This window comes from Oryzias melastigma, linkage group LG20 (genome assembly GCF_002922805.2).
Source record: "Oryzias melastigma strain HK-1 linkage group LG20, ASM292280v2, whole genome shotgun sequence".
NCBI classification, from domain to species: Eukaryota; Metazoa; Chordata; class Actinopteri; order Beloniformes; family Adrianichthyidae; genus Oryzias; species Oryzias melastigma.
Genome location: NC_050531.1, coordinates 11,422,885 through 11,436,135, shown reverse-complemented (window position 1 = coordinate 11,436,135; position 13,251 = coordinate 11,422,885). Strand labels below are relative to the sequence as shown.

Genomic DNA, 13,251 nt, shown 5'->3' with positions numbered 1-13,251 from the left:
CAGAAAAAGAAGAGCACAGTTAGCAGGACCTGCTTCCTCCTCCTTGGCTGCCCCGGCGGCTCCTGATTGAATCGACTCTGACTTACTTAATTAGTGACATTTCCGCCTCCATCTCTGAGCTGGTAGATGAGTTTGCGACTTTGCGTGCGCGCGTTCGAGTGTGTTCGAGAGGGGAGAAACAGACAGAGAAATCGATAAGTGCATGTGCCGCTCTACGCGGCATTCCTTCTGGATTTATTTCAGCGGAGACAGACACAAAGTCAAAGCAAAGTGTGCAGAAACAGCAAAGAAAAAAAAAAAGAAGTTTATTTAGTAATCACAGAGATGACTGTGCACATGGATCAGAGGAAACAGTAAAAAGCTTTTCTGCGTGACACTGAAGACACACATACAGGCATGTAAATCATAAAATTATCACCACAAAGGAAAAAAAAAACACATTTAGACACAAAATAACAGACAAACGCGTTAATGTGTCAAAATAAATCCAGAAATGTCATCTTTGGGATTATTTTAGCATTAAATTCTAACTAAATATTATGGAATCTTTATCCAGATTGTACAAATAACCAAATTAAATAAAACACCAATTAAATAAGAATTTTAGGTGTTGATTGAGTAATAAATAAAATAAAATAAGCTTTAAGGTGCAATTTCTAACTAAATGTGCTCTTCTCTATACAGGAACTACCCATCAAAACTTTAAAGGAAACAGATGTGAAAAAATACACACATTTTGAAGGAATAAAGGCACTGCACACAAAAACCACAACCTTCACAGTCAGACTAAAAACGCCTCTCAGCCAATCAGAGAATAAGGAATTTTAAATACAAAATATTGTATTAGTCAATATTTGGAGAGCAGCTTATGACTTGTGTAAACGACACATTATGGTGCAAATCAGACAGGAAGTAGTTAAAATGACAAAAACAAACCACATTTTTGATGTGAACACACACATGAAGCAGATTAATAAAAAAAATCATCCAAACAAGATTTTTCAGATAATAATCTTATTGATCGTGTGCAGCAGTTTTGTTAAGATGAATAATAAAACACTTATTATATTAAAAAATAAATCATAATTTTCTTTTGGGTCAGATTCCAAATTTAATGTAAAAAAAATCTTATTTTTTTTTCTTTATAATGTGAATCTTTATGAATTTCCTTATCAAATAATTTATTTTACGCAACCAGTTATAAGATTTTTTTGTCCTTTTTAATAAGAATCAAATTATTTTTGTTTGTAACTAATAATCATCAGACAAGAAAACACAAACAAATGTAGATTAGATCAGTAAATTAAAGAAAAAAAAATCATCAGTATTACTTTGAGAAGCATAGGTAAAATTAGCCCTGAAAGATTTGAAAAACATTCTTTTGATTCCTTTTAGTATAAAAGTGTGTTTTGTTATAAAGATATGAAGCTCCTACATTAAAAGAGATGTTCTAGTTTTAGCTTTTAGTTACAAAAAGAAAAAAAAATGAAGCCTGTCAAAAGTTAGTTGATATGTTTAGAAGGAAATATTGTCAAATTATCTTTTGGAAATTTTGGGGGCCAATGTTGTTGTAGTTAAACATGCACTTAAAGTAATATGTGACTTATTAATATTAGTAAGAATATTCTTATCAATGTTATCATGTAGATGCTTTAATAAAAGACGCATGCACAAGCCATTCAACTTTCAATATTCTGAGTCTTAAGAAGACCCAAATTAGATGATTTTAAATTTTGACTAAATTCAAGCAACTCTATTTAAATCATAATCAATCGTTTTAAATAAGTGAAAAAAGACGAGTTAGGAGGGATTTGTAATAAAGACATCGATGTTTTTAACAACCTGAAGCTCAAAATGAATGATGGGAAAGCAAAAGTCTAGAGGAGGAAACAGTTTTTATCTGGACTGATTCCAATTAGTCTTCAGTGTTCAGGTTTTCACATGACCCCCCCCCCCCACCACCACCACCCAAGAGTTCATTTCATCAGAGTCCTTCATCATCATCATCATCATCATGCTGGTGTAAATCTCTGCTCCGCTTTTTCACTTGTCAGAGAATTCCGCTCAAACTGCTCCAGGATTACGCTATTCTCTAGAAGTCTACATGATGGAGACAATGCAGCACATCAGCAGACGCTCACACAGTCTTTGTTCACACTCCAACATCAAACTGCTCTGTGGCACGCACACATGAAGCTGCACAGGTGAGCCGTCATCGCTCCGACTGCTTTTTACGAAAACAAAATAACATTTTCATTGTTTTACTGCAGCTTCATGAACACACCGTCACAGAGCAGAAAACACACACACAGGAGGAAACAGGACGCAGCACTTTAGAAAACACATTTAAAATAAAATACTTACAGAAAAACATGCAGAACTTTGTATAAAATATACAGAAGCTGTTAAAATGCATCTAGTTTGTGAAGACAAGTTTCTTAAAGTTCTTCTGTCCTTTAAAGCTTTTCAAATTAAAACTCAGTATTTTAAAGTTCATTAAAGTGATCAGTTTATTAGACTTATATATTCTTTGTCAATTTTGCAAAATATTTCTACCAGAAAATTGACATTTTAACAATAATTAAATTGGTAACAGCTAATTTAAAGATAGATTTAGAAAAAAAAGGTAATTAGTAATTTCTCTATTAGGAAAAGATGCCATTTTTGAAATGTAGGAGGGCAAATGTATACAAGCCATGTGTGGATTAGTATGATCCTGAAGTTACAAAAAAACTTTTGCTATTATGATTAGATTTAAATATCCACTCCAATAAAATTTTTTTTTTTTTGCATGTTCTTGTTGTGTTTTTGTTGCACAGCTAATGGTAGGATGGGGTTAGACAAAGGGATGATGGGATATCAGCGGAGGCTTACTTCCATGTCAGCGGTCCCACCCACAAATCAGAGGCGAATTTCTAATTTCTAACAAACTGTCATAAAAAAACGACACAGGTGTTTTGATTTTAGCTAAAAACGGCAAAATAATAATTAACCCTTTAACACCTCAAGCGTCACGACGCATAAAAATAAAATATTTAACTGTAACTTTTGAGCTGTTAAAACGATTGACGTAATTCTAGTAGATTCTGAAGGAGAAAAGCTTCAGAATCTACTGGAATTACATTGATCGCATTAACAATAAAAAAAAAATTACTGTAAATTAAAGAACAGGGAACCACTGGGAACGCTTTTACAGTGGATCAAAATGTCTAAATTCAATTCTACTGGAAGCTAATTTTTTATATCCATTTTATTGTTTTATTCATAAATTTGAGGTCAAACTGTCAAAAAATAGGGAGTTATCTTTGGTGTTTACTTCTAAAATTAAAATATTTTTTTTCTCTTTCAGTCATACAATCCTGATAAATCTTTGGTCCTAAAACTAAAACTAAAAAAATCTGGATTTACTCAAAGAGTTTTGTGTTTTTACTACTTATAGTGGAGTGTTATCATCTTCCACAGAACTTCAAAATAAATGTTTCCAAAGAAATCTGTTCTACACCTTCAAATAAATAGAAAACTTAAATTAGATAAAAAGTTGTTCACCAGAAAAGTGAGAAAAATAAACACAAGGATGCTTGGGAAAAAAAAGACATCGAACATCCATTGTGAGACATCGTTTGTCTTCACATGTGGAGGACAAACAGTCAACATGAGCATCACAAAGACTTTATTCACTGACGGGGCGAAATGGCTGCAGGCAAAAAAAATAATAAACAAAAATCAACCAGCACAAACAAACAAAATAATAAAGTAAAAAGCTCAGGCAAAAGTCATAAAAAAAGAAAATAAATGACATAAAAGCAAATACTGTTAGGGGAAATGACGACTGCACAACAGAAATAGAGATGTGGATCGTTAAATAAGGGTGCTTACCTTGAGATTGTCTCCTAGACCCTAGTTGTGTTGTACTCTGATTCATGTTTGCTCAAAGAGCCAATGAGGCAGAACCTGAAATGTCACGGCTCTTTCATTTAATCTCAAACTCCTCTTGCATAGAGATCAGAATGCATCATGTGCTACATAACAGCAATACACTTCATCGAGTGCTCCCATAGTCTGTGAGAGCACGACATGCAGCTTTTCAGAGAACAGTCAGGAACATTCTGGAAGGAGCACGTTGAAAGTGCATGCAGAAAAAAGTTGCATTTAACGTGTTTCTTCAAAATAAATACATAAATAACATATTTTTGTAAACATATACAGCTGTTACTCAAGCAGTCAAGGTGCAAGTATTTTTGCTTTTAAAAAATAGATGCCAAAATGTTGAGCTACTGGGATTTTGTTGACTTTTAGTTTCACAGTTAGGATGTTAAAAATGTTTTTTTTTTTGGTATAATTTCATTTTTATTAGCTAAAAATGTGTCGAATCCTCCATGTTTACGATGACAGGACGACCCAAGCCTATCCCAGCAATCACCAGGCAGTAATTTGCATTCAAGAAAAAGATTCTGGTTTGTCTCTGTGAGGCACCAATTCAAGCCCTTGTGTGAAAAATTGAAATTGACGAAATGAAGTTGGACCTCAAGTGAAGACAAAAAAAAAAATGTTTCATTCACAGGACTCTAGCTGGGCTGCTTGATATGTTCAAGCATGAGCATGCAAGAAAAGACATACTTATCTATGTTAATTTAGCCCTTTGTGGAAAAAAATGGTGGAAAAAAAGAGGAAATGCTAAAAAAGTTAATGGATAAATTAATGTTGCAAATAAAAGAATAAAAGGAAAGTCAAGAACTTAAAAAAGAGAGCAAAAATATTCCTTGCACATTTCAAACTATGGTAAACTCGAGGTTTGCTGATCCTCCATCATCAGAAATCTATGGATACTGACCGCTGTACTGCCTTTTCGTGACGTGAGAGTCGGTGGCTGGTGGTAGGAACTTCTTCCAGGTCGTCGTCCAGGTCGCACCCGGTGTCCGCTGCCTCCTGTGAGTAGCTGTGCTTCATGACCAAGATGCTCCTGCGGTTTCCCGTGGCGGGCAGCAGGGGCCGGACGGCCATGGGGGGCTGCGGGAGGTCCGCCAGCAGAGTGGCAGCCGCGGCGTCCCGGACGCTCAGATTGCTGCGGCTCCCTCGGCCGCTGAGCGACAGCTGGGATATGTGTGCGGAGCCGGGGTTGGAGGAGGAGCCACAGTGGTGGTCGTGAACGCAGCGTGAGGAGGCACGGAGGGCGTGGTAGTTGTCAAAATCTTCTGCCAGGTCGACTAAGTCGGCAGACGCTGCCGTGGGAGTGGGGGCACTCCGTAAAGTGCACAACTCGTAGTGGGGGGGCTCAAAAACCTCCTGAAACATGGTGGGGTCAAAGTCTTCACGCCGCAGGACGTACTTCTTTCGTGGTTGCTTTATCTGGACGATGACAGAGACGATGAGGAGGATGAAGACGATGCAACACGTTACCCCGATTATGGCCCCGTTTGTGGTGTTCAGGTTGTCCAGGAATTTGGTGTTTCGTTTTTCTATGGAGAAGAAATAAAAAGAGATTTTTATTTAGAAATCAACTTTACTAGAATGAAAAATTGTGAATTTTTAAAATAAAGCTACTAATAAGGAAACCAGCAACTCCTATTCCAAAAACAAAAAAAAAATATGAAAGTAAATTTACATTTTCTGGTTGATATTTTATTTTTAATTTTTTTTTTATGAAAAAAAAAATCTGTAATATACACTAAGCATTTCTAATCATATTTCCAGTTTAATTATGTCATCTGGTTTTGTTATAAATGTTTGAATATTTGGCTTTATTGTGCAACGGGTTACATTTTTGCTTGATTCTAAAGTAAATGAATCCTTTTTTGAAATTTTTTAATATAGTACATCTAATTCATACATATTTTGATCCCCTTAAAGCCACTATAGCACATGTCAAAGTCAAGGCCTGGGTAACACCCCTCCGGGTAATTATATCCGGCCCTCCAGATCACTTGATTTTAATTTTATTAATGGGCCTATGTTATTTTGTTTCAACTTGTATAATTTTGACAAAATATATTTTTATGGAGAGTAAAAAATTGAAAGTCATTTAAGGTTTAAGATGATTTTTTCTGGAATCATATTCCGGCCTGTTATTATTCATAGTAATGTTAAAAAGTTACATTTTTAAAGTTTTAAAAATGTAGTTTTAATGTGTTCAATAAGTGTTTAACCTGTTCGTCCCACGACCTAAGGTGTGTTTTAGATTTTGGACCCCTGTGTGATTGAGTTTGACACCCCTGGACTATAGAATTGCAGTGTCATAAATGAGACAGAAGTCATTATAGCTTAGCGAGAAATATAAAATGAGTTGTGTATGCTAAAGTGGTTTAATGTTTACTCTACTCCACACTAACAGGAACATCTGTTTCAAAAACTGTTCTGTAATAAAGTTAAAAAAAAAGCTTTAAACGAACACATTTTAAAACTGAAAACCTTTGTGAGAAGTTTTTCAAAATTCTCAAAATTACAAACCTAAAATGTTTCTGTAAAACAAATAAATCTTTACGTCCTTTCCTAAAATGTGTAAAAGTTAAACATTTGTAGAAATTCTTATTTCTCTCCGTATCTATTCATTATTCTTAAGGCACATGTAATTATTTTACTGAAGTGCAGATGACAAAGATCCAATTTCTATAATCTTGTGTGTACATACATCGATCGATGTTACTGATCATTTTCTTAAATGTGAAAAGAACTAAAGAAAATGTTGTAATTCCTTCAGATTCTGAGGATCTAAAGTAAATAAACGATGAAGTATTTGAATAAAGCTGGCACAGATGTACAGAGCAATAAGTGATCAATGATCCACAAATGATACAAGGACACTAATGTAGAAGATTAAAAAGTTGATCCAAAAGGTCAAATCTGACCTGTAGTCCTTGAAACACACACAGTCTACAAAGAGTAAATTAGACAAACGGGAAACTAATCTGAGAGCTGATTTGTGACATTTAAGAGCTGGATGAACTTGTAGCCGTGCACACTAAAAGCAACTAGTTACATTTAGATGTTTAAATGAGAAGGGAGTAAAACTTGACATTTTATCACTAATGAGGACAAATGTGGGCTCTATGCACTACTAGAGGAGAGAGGCAGAGAGTTCCAGGCTAGGAAAAATAACCTTTGAATCCTGCATGATCACAGACTAAAGCTGAGTGGAAAGTACAGCATTCAGAGACTTTAATCAACTGACTCTCACAGTGTTCAGCACAGGCTGTCAGAGCGAAACCGACATGTTTTACAGAAGTGAATAGGACAAAATTAGGAGTATAAAGCATTGAACATTTGTTAAACAGCATATTCTGAACATAAACACATTTCTGGATCTTGTACAACATTAAGGGACAAATATTTATGAATAAGAAGTAGAAATACATTGGAAGACAAATGGAAACTATTATATTTTTATCATTAGCTTTTTCATATAGCTATAACAATACCACTGTTTAAAAAGGAATTTAAATAATGAATTTGTCAATAGAAAGATAGGAAGTCAGGCTCTATAAGTGGTGTCTAAGCAACCGAGGACCTAAAGAAGGGAACCATCGTCCCTACAGCAGGGAAGAAAACAAAAGCAGATGCTCAATTTTCACTCTTAAACCACTAAAGACTAAAACAACACAATAAATGACAATTTTTTTAAATTCAATATTTCACATCAAAGGGAATGATTATTGATCATCTGAAAGACTTAAATAAATAAATTCATGTTCATGTAAGAAATGTAGAGTTCCTGTTTCCTTTGACATTCAGCTTCCAGATTTAGCTCATTTATTCATTTTAGTTTTTCAGGGATCAAAAGCAATAAAAAAATTATAAAATACAAATAAAAACCCTCTAAAACATTTCACATATATCATATTTTTTATAAAAGTCTGCTCTTATTCTGGTTTTCATAAAATTATGTATTTTTAAATATTCTGCCTAAATTTGTACACATTTACTATTAATGATGTTTTTTTTAAACCTTTTAAGGGTCACAATAACGTGCCTTGACTATCAATGTGCCCCCATAACGTTTTCTTTAGCCAGATAAGTCAGTCAAACGAGTGCAAAGTTCTGTTTATTCTATTTATTTTCTTTACAAATTAAAAAAAAGTCATGTGGCAAAAAAATGAACTGATTGAGTTTATTTAGCGCTTTTTAGTTGTGTTGGCTGCGATGGATTGGCGACCTTTCCGGGGTGTAGCCTCCCTTCACCCACAAACAGCTGGGATGGACTCCAGCAACTCCCTGATGCTAATCAGGATGGAGCGGGAACAGATAATGAATAAATGACTGGGTGGATGGTGCTGCTGGCCACTTAAAGCTCTTTACACAAGCAGTTATAAAACAATACACTTAGCTTCATCCCAATCGGTCATGATTAAGAGAATGATGAAGACAGAAGGAGCAACGTGGAGGAAAACATGGAGCTCAAGCTACCAAGACTAACAGATAATGTCTCTTTAGGAAGATATTTCCCAGTTTTTACTGCATTATTAAATATTATTAAGCAAATTATACTTTTTTTGCTGTAACAACAAGTATTAGTTACAAATTCAGTCACTTTAATTAGAAAAAAACGACAAAACAAGGTTTATAACTAGCTATTGCCTCTGAGGGTGTTTTTATTTTGTGTCGCTGTCCATGGTGCTGAAACACTAAACATGTTTTTTTTTTCTTTGCTGCTACAAGATTTTGATTCTGACACAGCAAAAATATTTAAACAACATGCAGCATCTCACCTTTGCACTGGTTCTCATCCCAGGGGTAGACACAGTTCTGTAAGCCGTTACACACCAGCGTGTAGTTTATGCACATGTTACTGTGACAAAAGAAGGCATCTGCATCACATGGAGCTAGAAGAAAAAACAAACAAGAAATGATCATAGTTAAAGTGAATAAGTGACTCAAAAACTTTATTTGGGAGTAAATTGAATTTATATGTAGAAACGTATTTGTATTTGTGGCCTCTGGGACATTTGTGTTTGCACAAATCCTTACAGAACGTACTGCAGAGGAAAAGCTTAAAAACGCCAGGCTCTGAGGTAATAAATTTGGATTGGCATTACTCAAAGCAGACCTGTTTTCCCTGAACCCATCTGTTCTTCATGAATTTTCATCTTCAACCATGTGCAGGAATGACTTGAGGACATGAATGAATTTCCTGCAATCTGTCTGTACTGCACGCATAGGTGGTTGCACACATCTACAGGGACAAATCTGACTTCCCATAATCACTGGCGCAAAAATGCTCAAACAAACTCTGCCTACTTATGCCCGGAGTTGTCTGCCTTGTACAGCTCATGTCAACACAATCTAAACCGAGCCTCGAACGTGTGATGTATTGTGGCACGAGCCCTCGGAGAGTGGCCTGTCTGAGACACAAACATTAATATCTCATGTCCCCACTTTGCAATGATGACAGTGTGCAGCAGAGCCATCTGTCAGCAGGACAAGCACCTTTGTCATAAGTATGCAAGCATAGCTGGAGGATTTCAAGCGAAGGTGCCCTTGCTCTCAACAACCAATCATACTAATGCATATGCCATCTGAATGGTCCCTCCGTTGCCAATACTAGAGGAACGGAGGCCCGGCCAGCCAAAGTTAATTTCTGTTGACTTTAAAGTAATCCGGTATTACTTGCTTATTTCATTATCAACACAATACCTTAAGAATACTGCAAGATGGAGACGTACGTAATGTTGGAATAATCAGTCTAAAACAGAAGCAGTTGTTGCCTCTCGCTGTGTTTTAATATGTGTGAAAGTTTAAAGGAATCATCCTTTTAATGCACAGAAACACAGAAAATCTTCTGCAGTAGAAGCAGGTGAAGCTGTTCATGAAGCCACCAGGAGGGTTTAAAAACAAAGGTAGCTCATTGCTGATCTTGAGTATAAAAGTGAAGATTAAAAGCAGATGTTTGCCTTAAAGAAAGTTCATTATTTACAAGAGAGGAGTGAGAATAACATGCAAACAAAAGCATCGCTGAAATGCTGAGAGACACCAGCTACTGTTTTATGTCATTATAAGATCATATATGTTTGTTTCTCTTTGATATAAAGTTGCTCTTCATTACACACATAAAACAGTGGAACACTGTTTGGTACAAACACAGCCAATAGCTGTGCTTCCATTACACATATACACAAAACTTTATCCAAATTCTAGAAATGTCAAAAAAACACAATTTCATAATAAATCATAATTATTCAAATAAACACAAACCAACTCATGTAACAAGTCATTCAAAAGCAACAATACTTTGATTTACAGCAGATACATTCAAAGTTCTGTCATGGCACTACCACTCATCATCACCTATCAGAGGCGTCTTATTCAGGACATGGAGCGGCGAGCTACGTGGGAGCGACTACGGATGAAACGATTCAGGGAAATTTTAGTTGGTGATTTTACAGGGAAGCTGTGAATTAAACAATTCTACTCAACTTTTGATGAGCTGTGTGATGCTATAGGACCTCTTGTGGCTTAAAAGTTGCATCTGGTTATTGGTCACATGACTCAATAAATTTGAAAAAAATATTTCTATTGTAGTTTTACGAAATACGTAATTTCGATATACTTCAAAAAATACCTAATCCAAGTGCAAAAGCGTTTTTTTTTTAATTTTTTTATATAAATGTGATTTTTTCAGAATTAGGCAAATTTATTACCGCAAATCCAAACGGTGCAATTTTGTATTCAATGAAAAATACAGCTAATGTAATCTCATGGCTAGTTTGATTTTGTGGGAAATTCAGCTGCAAACTAAGTTTTGCTCATTAATGTGATATCGAGTCTTTTTATTGATCACATAAGTTGTGGTGTTGCTTCTTCAAAGCTCTCTCAGAGTATAAAGAGCCAACTGTTCTTGGTGTGTGCTGCCCATAGTGGCCTGTTTGTTTATTAAAGTTTTTAGATCTTCAAGCATCACAGATTTTAAATAAAAAAAATAAAAAAAGTTTATTTAGGGGTTGTTGAAAAGTCATACTTGCAAACACCACATTTGTTTGATTTTAAAGCCAAAAAATACCACAATTTCAACACATTTAGCCTAATAAAAATATTATAATAGACGTCCTTAAAAGAATTTGACTTTAATTATTAAAATGTTAAAGTCTTCTCTCCTTCAAACGTCTCTCATATCTTTACTCTCTCCCCTCTCACACACAACCCTGCCAGGTATCAGCCCTTAAGCAGTTTGGCATTGATGTCACAGCTTTGGAGACTTTGACACTGTTACTGCTGTGATAAATGGCAGTTTTTATTCCGGGTCCCATCCCTCGTGAACCGAATTAGAGTGACTTATTTACAACCCCTTCTATAACCTCTACTACCTGGGTTTTTGCCAGCAGTCTATAAGTCAGAGTATTTGTCCAAATACTAATGCTCTCTTTTTCCAACCCTCTTCTTCTGTTTCCCTTTTCATCATTTTGTTTTAGAGTAAAGCAACGCTTTATCTGTGCTTTCATTTGCAGCCACTAGAGGGAGCCAGCTGCTTTTCGTTGTGTCAGCAAAGGCTTGTCCCTCCCCCATCATCCACACAGACGTTATAAAGAGTGTGATCACCTCTAATCTGCAGCAAAATTAATTTCTGAGACATTCTGTAACTAAAGTGCCCTTTTGACCACACAGAAATGTTCACAGTCGTTGCGGAACGCATAAATTATTTCCTAAATGAGCGGCTCGTAAAAATAATGTGGCCACGTCTCTGCAGGCCTGCACCCTGAGATCTTTCTTCTGCAGCAAACGTGCTGCATATGAATTGAAAATGAGCTAATATTGGTCCAAATTTTTCATGACAAAAATACACTTTGGTAATTGTCTATCCCACTTCTAAAATTAGCAGTAATTGTTGCATTTAGATTGAAGAAGAAAAAAGTTTGAAAAGAAAAAAGATTAAAGATTAAATGCTGAATTCTGACTGATCTGCAGCAGGTTTCTTCCCAGATTCTCCTCAAACTGATCCACAAAGACCTCTTAGCTGATAAACCTGATTATTCTGCGCTGGTCTCAAGTGGTTCTATGCACCAAGATGCTTCACAAGAAACAAGAAGTTAAGTGTGTAGTGAAGTCAGAGCAAATAATTTCATCTGCAGCCCCAGAGATGTGCTGCAGATGAGGCGTAACAGTGCTGACAGCTGAGAAGTCACACAGCCACATTTATCACCTAAGACATAATTGCTTCCCGAGTAAAGCGATGTTTCAATCTCTTATGCTTCACATTTGTGATGGTTTCTATACGAAGGCGGCGTTTGGGAGTGAGGCTGAATGAAGATGAGTAGCATCAGCGTGTGTTTGCGTGATCATAAAGGTGCAGGTGCGCTTTGGAAATGCAGTTCTCCACGCGGGAGCAACTTGCCGGGGAGTCAGCAGCTGTGAAGGGTCCTCTAAAGAGCTGCTGGCCCCTCTGGGAGCAACATGAAAAAGATTTAGGATCAATGGCGGCGGGGGAACACTTGCTGTGAAAATTGTCCTGTGATCTGAACGTGCAGCTGCGTGTACCTGTAACTCAGTCTGACATCCCATCTGTGGGGGCCACGCTGAATATAAAAGACCACTTTAAATTCATTTTTTTATTGCTTCATCTTTAAATCAGCAATTTAGAGAATCAGTTCATGCTTTGAACTTATTACAAGGAAAAGCAAATCTCATTCCACTTTGTAATCAATTAAGTTAGTTTTCTTTCTAAGTGAAAAAGTGTGACTGGATTCCAGGATGCTTTTGCTTTCCAAAGCGCTGGCACATCTGTCCCTTCACTGTTGACAGGGTGGGTGCATTGCTGCTGAGCTGTGGTGGATGCTGCTGCTCTAAAGGCTGAGGTCTGGCTGGGGATCGAGTGAGTGACTTAGGCAGCAGCGTTGCCCTGGCAACAGCACATCCTGGCTCTGCTTGGTGAAAGGCCTCACTAAAGGGACACTGACTTCACAACGTAAACAACTCTGCCGCTACAGCTGTTGCCTATGGTGATTCAAGCTCCACTAGTCTCCTTGAAACAACAAAGAAAAGAAAATATGTACAGATTGTCCTCTGACTTTTATGATTAACTTTATTTAGCATCTTTTTTAAAAACATTTTTTTCATCTACTTTGTCGGAAAGTTACTTTAACAACTTTACGATTAAAGAACTATCATGTAAAAGAGCTCACATTCTTTTTTTTTATTTGTGTTTATCTAATTTTGGAAGGACTTTTAAATGAAATAGAAACTAATGAAACTCATCACTGTTTTCATCCATCCATCCATCTTCTTGACCGCTTTGTCCCTTTCGGGGTCGCGGGGGTGCCGGAGCCTATC

General features: G+C 36.3%; 1 protein-coding gene across 5 annotated transcripts in view; it reads right to left on the bottom strand.

The window, feature by feature from the left end:
- Positions 1–13,251, bottom strand: part of neto1l (neuropilin (NRP) and tolloid (TLL)-like 1, like) — a 68,913-nt gene that overhangs the window by 571 nt on the left and 55,091 nt on the right. For 3 of the 5 annotated variants that reach the window (XM_036217399.1, XM_024280401.2, XM_036217400.1), the window contains 3 exons: positions 8,700–8,813; positions 4,832–5,456; positions 87–2,100 (listed from right to left, as the gene is read on the bottom strand). In XM_036217399.1, coding sequence (XP_036073292.1) covers positions 2,013–2,100; positions 4,832–5,456; positions 8,700–8,813 — 827 coding nt within the window. In that variant the 3' untranslated portion in view covers positions 87–2,012. Of the gene's footprint in view, positions 1–86; positions 2,101–3,876; positions 3,952–4,831; positions 5,457–8,699; positions 8,814–13,251 lie in introns of all 5 variants that reach the window. The other 2 variants (XM_036217401.1, XM_036217402.1) reach the window with 2 other exon arrangements.